The 6,111-nt window shown below is 45.1% G+C and overlaps 2 protein-coding genes across 2 annotated transcripts; both read left to right on the forward strand.

The window, feature by feature from the left end:
- Positions 1-741: 741 nt before the first annotated feature.
- On the forward strand, positions 742-4,552 carry LOC118852628 (disintegrin and metalloproteinase domain-containing protein 8-like). The gene has a single exon (XM_036762289.1). It carries the CDS (start codon positions 950-952, stop codon positions 3,008-3,010), a length of 2,061 nt encoding a protein of 686 aa, XP_036618184.1. The 5' UTR covers positions 742-949; the 3' UTR covers positions 3,011-4,552.
- Positions 4,553-5,127: 575 nt separating this feature from the next.
- Positions 5,128-5,695, forward strand: LOC118853464 (ubiquitin-60S ribosomal protein L40). Its single transcript, XM_036763570.1, has one exon. The coding sequence runs from the start codon at positions 5,178-5,180 to the stop codon at positions 5,562-5,564; it is 387 nt and encodes a 128-aa protein (XP_036619465.1). The 5' UTR covers positions 5,128-5,177; the 3' UTR covers positions 5,565-5,695.
- Positions 5,696-6,111: the final 416 nt, after the last annotated feature.

A 6,111-nucleotide genomic window follows, 5' to 3' on the forward strand; every position in this document is an offset into this window, starting at 1 on the left:
GATCCCACAGCTAAGAAAGTCATAGAATCAGGATCTGAACTCTGGGTTTCCAACATCAAATCAGAGCTCTTTCCACTCCATCACACTGCCTGTCAGGGCAGTATAGTCCAAAGGGGATGGATTTGGCATTAAAAAGTCTTTGCCCATTCCCTGTCCTACACAGTCTTAAGCAAATCACTGAACTTAGCTGTAGGGGTTGAACTTAACAGCATCCAAAGCCCCTTCCAGCTCTAAATCTAAGCCCCTTTGATCCTACAATCACATGTTTCTCTGATGCAAGAGTTTCACTGAAGAAGAAAATGTGGAAAAAAAGCAAAATTGTTGTAATCACTATTCCCATAAGCAAGTTAACCAAATGGTCATCGATGGAAGTGGTCAAAGGACAGCTAAGAAGAGAAAGCCAAAGAAAGATACCTGTAGGAAAACAGTGACAATTATTGAGTAGAACTTAACAGATCTTAAGAATTTTATTTATTCAATCCAAAAAATATTTATTGAGGTCCCTACTATGTGCACCAGACAAAATAAAACAAAACCTTAACACCGGAGGAAATCAAAAGGAATTAAGCACCAACTGGGCTTAGAGAAGGAGGACATGGAAGCTGATGTCCCTTCCATGCTATTATTAAGTAAATTTATTTGGTAGTAAGAGTTGGATGGACTATAATTGTCTCAATTTGTTCTATTCCTGGAATACCTCACAGGGTTGCTGGGAGAAGAGCCCTTTGTGAGGTCAATGTGATTCTCATGCATAAGTGGGAGCGGGGAGAGTAGGAGGGTCTAGAGGAGGAGGCAGAACAGTCAGGAGAAAAGCACAGCCTGGGCCACTGCAGCAAGGCATAACTTAGCACAGTGTGGCACAGCATGTTCTGCATGGTCACATCCCTACCCTTACAGGTGGTTGGGCAGTGCTAGTCCCCAGAAAGGTGGCAGACACTTTCCACTCTACATGATGTTCCCCTGTCACCCTGGCTTCTGTTTCTATTTCCTTCTCTTCTGCCTGAGGAGCTCTCTTGGAGAGAACCAGGACTTCTCAGAGCCACAGGTTCCCCACGTGCAACAGTATGAAGTGGTTGAACCTCTCCAGTTGCCCATTTTAGGGATTCTGAGAGAACTCTCTTCAGATACAGCTGTGTATCCTGAGACTGTCCGCTACCACCTAGGCCTGAGAGACAGTAACTTCACCCTCCACCTTTTTAGAAACAGGTACCTGGTGGGGTCAGACTACACAGAAACCTACACTTTGGCTAATGGCACAGAGGTGACTGAGCAGCCAAAGGAAGAAAAGCACTGCTTCTACCAGGGCCATGTGGAGGGGCACCAGGATTCCTCTGCCAGCATCAGCATCTGTGATGGCATCCGGGGCTTCTTCCAGATTGGGCCTATCATCCATCTGATTGAACCACTAGTCCAGGGTAGATATGGCAGCATCCAGGAAAGAAGTGGCAATGCCCAGGGAAAACATGTAGTCTATAGAGAAAATTATTTTAAGAAGAAATGGAGCCTCTGTGGTATCTCCAGGGCTTCCCTACAAGGAGAACTAGAGACAAAGATGGCTACAATCAACATGCCCCGGAGCTGGGTACCCGGATCCATTCCAAAAGAAACTCACTATGTGGAGCTCTATGTAGTTGTAGAGTACACAGAGTTCAAGAAATATGGAAACCTATGGAATATACGTACTAGGGTGAAGGAGGTCGTGAATCAAATAGATAGGCTTTATCAGCTGCTCAATTTCCGTGTGGTCCTAATTGGCCTGGAAATATGGGACAAAGGTAACAAGGCTGCAATCACCAATGACATACAGTCTTCCCTGAACAGCTTCCTGAAATGGAGGGAAAATAATCTTATCAAGAAGAAGAAGCATGATAATGCCCAGCTGATCACAGCACTGGATTTTGGAGAAGATGTTGTGGGACTAGCCAGATTGGGTTCCATGTGCACATTAGGTTCTGGGGGTGTGAACCAGGACCATGAGTCACATCCATTTGGACTAGCAACCTCTATAGCTCATGAAATGGGACACAACCTTGGCATGGACCATGATGAAAATGTTAAGGGCTGCCGGTGTGAGGTCAGCAAGATGCAAGGCGGGTGTGTCATGCAATCCATGGGTGTCAGTAATGCCTACCCCAAGCAGTTCAGCAGCTGTAGCAAGGACAACCTGCAGAAGTTTCTTAGCGGGGCTATATTCCAGGCCAACTGCCTGACCAACTTCCCAGACCTGGAGCAGATTGAGGGAGGGCCTGTGTGTGGGAACAAGTTTGTGGAACGAGGGGAGGAGTGTGATTGTGGCCCTCCAGAGGAGTGTGTGAATCAGTGCTGTAACCCTGTGAACTGTAGGCGGGCCCCAGGAGCTGACTGTGTCGAAGGGGAATGCTGCCAGGCATGTCATCTCACAGCAGCGGGAGAACTCTGTCGGGGAGCTCAGGATGTCTGTGACCTGGCTGAGTACTGCAATGGCCGACAGGCCAAGTGTCCAGAAAATGTATACAAAGAGAACGGAACACCATGCTGGGAAGGCTACTGTTACAATGGGGCCTGCCCCACTTACAAGCAGCAGTGCGAGGCACTCTGGGGCACAGGATCACGCGTGTCCGATGACAGATGCTTCTGGCTTGGGCTTTCCAGAGGATGCACACTAGCTGATTATCCTGCCAAAGGGGGCTTCAACAAGTGTGGGGACCTGCACTGCTCCAGGGCAAACACAAGTACCCCGTCTAGGGCTCTGTGCACCTTCATTTTGGGAGGTGAAAGGTGTGATCTTGCTGTAACAGAAATTGAAAGCCATAATCCTTTTGAGATTGTGGCCACTGGCACGAAGTGTGGTGAGCAGATGGTGTGCTACCACAAACGTTGTCAGGGCCTCGGCATCTATGGCTCTGAGGACTGTTCCAGTCAGTGCCATAATCATGGGGTCTGTAATCACAAGAGAGAATGCCACTGTGAACCAGGCTGGGCTCCACCATACTGTCAATCACAGCTCTCTCACTTCAATTCAGAAATATGAATCCCTGGGTGATTAACGTGGGGGAGGGTTTTGGAATATTGTAAAAGATTAACAAATAATTGGTTACAACAAGTGGAGTAGGTGTTTTTCACTGTTCTGTCTAGGGACAGAGAGGTTTCCCTCATAAGAAAGAAATTTCCTCATAGACCCTAAGGGTGGCAATGGATAGTCTTCCCCCATGCTTAGTAATAATGTGAAGCTATCTAGAAGCACAACAAAATAAGACAATCTCAGAGCCCTGATTGTCTACGTAGGACTTTTTTTTTCCATCATTGATGTCATTGGGGCATATGCCCAATGGTATGATACTGGTTAAAAGGATCTGGATACTTTAAGTGACTTTTCTTATATAGTAACAAATTGTTTTCCAGAAATTTACAACTCTACTAAGAGGGAATAAGCGTGCCTATCTTCCCACAACCTCTCCAAAATTAACTATTTCTATTTTTCATCATTTTTGCCAATTTAATGGGCATTGGTTGAAACCTCAAATTATATTTATGTCCATTTCTCTTATTATTATTTAGAATGTTTTTTTCATATGGTTGTTGATCATTTGTCCTTCTTTGGCAAAACCATATCCATTTTATTTTTTTTTAATTTAAATACTATTTTAGTGTTTTCACAAATATACAAAAACTTTATTTAACCTCCATTTTATCATAGGAAACAGACCCAGAGAAGTTAAATGACTTTGCCACAGTCTCTTAGTGAGGGGAGTTGAGACAGTTCAAAGCTTTCTCTATCTCTCTACAAAAGCTAAAAAAAAAAAAATCAAAATTCTCCCTTAAGAACCAATAGGGCAGGAAAGAGACATCAGGCAAGGGTCCAAAAAGGAGTCCAGAGGGATTGCTAGGAGTAGAGAATGTCATCGATAGCATGGTCCCATCCATGGACAATTCGGAGTTGTAACAGTATTGGGGGGGGATGTCATAGTGCTCAGTCCTTGCTAGCCTAGGGCCACAATATTTCTGGAAAATGTCCATTTCACTTACTCCACAGGAGCCAGGAACAAGAGGGGAAGGAAAGAAAGGAAAGAAGGGAGAAAGAGAGGAGGCATCGGTCCCTGGGGCAGATTCACTGTTGACATTTCAAGTGCAGGGAAGGTAGTGAGACTGGGAGAAGTTTTAGGAATACAAGTGGCATGGGTATGGCTGGTAGACTATCTGCCTCTTTAAACCAGTGAAAGTCCATGGCACTTGAACCAGGTCCAGGAGTAGGGCTTCTTTCCGGTGCGGGTCCTATAGTGGGCTTTGAGGTTGGAATTCCTGCTGTATGACTTCCTCCAGTTGGGACCTCTCTCAAGTCTGTCTGTGGTCCAGCAATTACACCTCTGGCCCTTGTCCAACACAGTCAAACCACTCTGGGCCATGCTCTCACTTAAGCCCACCAGAATATGTCCTAGTATTGGCAGTCCCTGTGAAAACAGTACCTCCAAGCTTCTAAGAATTGTACCCCAGCATATTGAATTGTCTCTAAGAAAAGGTATCCAGGACATGTGTCCAGGTGATCAAGTGAAAATTAATTAAATAGAAGTCATTACAAATGATAGTTCATCTGGTTAGTTAAGAGTGCTTGCAAATCTAAGCTAAAGGCTACCCTTTTAAAAGTGAGCAAAGAAAGTCTTCTTTTATCTTGAATTTCAAGGTGTGGCAGAGAAATAAAATTCCAGCCCGATATTCCTCTTGAGACAGAAAAAAGAGTGCTTAGCTTCCATGAGTGCCTGCTCTCTCCCCAGCCAGACTGTTGTCAGTGTCCATCCTGTTCTTGGTTCTCATCTCCTTGGCAGAGGTAGCCTAGGTCTCAGATCTCATCTATTCATGTTACCCATGAGCTGCATCAGTATATTTAGAGAACCTATGTGGACAGGTTGTGCTTAATGCTGCTAATAAGTTACATTACTATTAGCAGTTTTTTTTAAACCTATAAATTCATGGTTTGAGAATGGAAGAGGGAAAGGTAGCCCATGGGAGAAAGAAATGTCTCCAATTTACTCTGGAGTGCAGGTCAAGCTGATTAGAGAAAGGCTTTCTGTAATTTTGGTAATTTCTGAGAAAGCCTACTAGGCTGTCCTTGGACCTAAAGAGAAAGAATTAATAAAGAGATGAGCGCGGTGGCCTCTTTCTCTTCGGCGAGGTGGCCAAGCGGCGGGCACAGCGTTGCAGAGATGCAGATCTTTGTGAAGACCCTGACGGGCAAGACCATCACACTTGAGGTCGAACCAAGTGATACTATCGAGAATGTCAAAGCCAAAATCCAGGACAAGGAAGGTATCCCACCAGATCAACAACGTCTGATTTTTGCTGGAAAACAGCTAGAAGATGGCCGAACTCTTTCTGACTACAACATCCAGAAAGAGTCCACTCTGCACTTGGTGCTACGTCTTCGAGGGGGCATCATTGAGCCTTCCCTTCGCCAGCTGGCCCAGAAGTACAACTGTGACAAGATGATCTGCCGCAAGTGTTATGCCCGCCTGCACCCCCGCGCTGTAAACTGCCGTAAGAAGAAGTGCGGCCACACCAACAATCTGCGCCCCAAGAAGAAGGTCAAATAAAGACCAGCCTCGGGACCCAGTTTTGGTTTGGCTCCCCTGACTGATGAAGTGCTCTTGAGTAGTCTGTTGTAACAAGGCCTTGTTCCTGGGTTTAATGGGGCTGTGATATCAATAAAATCCCCTTTTAGTTGGGAAGCAGGAAAAAAAAAAAATAAAGAGATGAGCCAGTTAACAAAGAATTCTGGGGATTGGTGTGGTTGTCCCTGACTGTACCTGAGAGGCACTATTCACACTCTGACTCACACCCTTTTACCTCCCCAGTACTGCACTAAAATTTGAGATTGCTCTTAAGGCAATTTCCAAGAGAAATCTCCCTCTGCTGGAAATCTTCCTTCTCTGGTTGGAAGGCTGCCTTAGAAATAGCCTTTCTTCTACATAGGAAGCCCATGAAAGTGAATATATACAGGGTATCTCAAAAGTCTTGGTGCAGTTTCCATTTTTGATAGCTTAAAAGTGCACCAAAACTTTTGGAACACCCTGTATTTGCTTCTGCTGCATGTTTCTGCAGGAATTCTATCAACCACCAACATCTCTTTGAATGGGGAAA

This window comes from Trichosurus vulpecula, chromosome 6 (genome assembly GCF_011100635.1).
Source record: "Trichosurus vulpecula isolate mTriVul1 chromosome 6, mTriVul1.pri, whole genome shotgun sequence".
In the NCBI taxonomy this organism is placed as follows: Eukaryota; Metazoa; Chordata; class Mammalia; order Diprotodontia; family Phalangeridae; genus Trichosurus; species Trichosurus vulpecula.

Bases quoted from the DNA above. Each gene is read 5' to 3' on its own strand.
- LOC118852628 (XM_036762289.1), top strand. From the start codon at position 950: ATGATGTTCCCCTGTCACCCTGGCTTCTGTTTCTATTTCCTTCTCTTC.
- LOC118853464 (XM_036763570.1), top strand. From the start codon at position 5,178: ATGCAGATCTTTGTGAAGACCCTGACGGGCAAGACCATCACACTTGAG.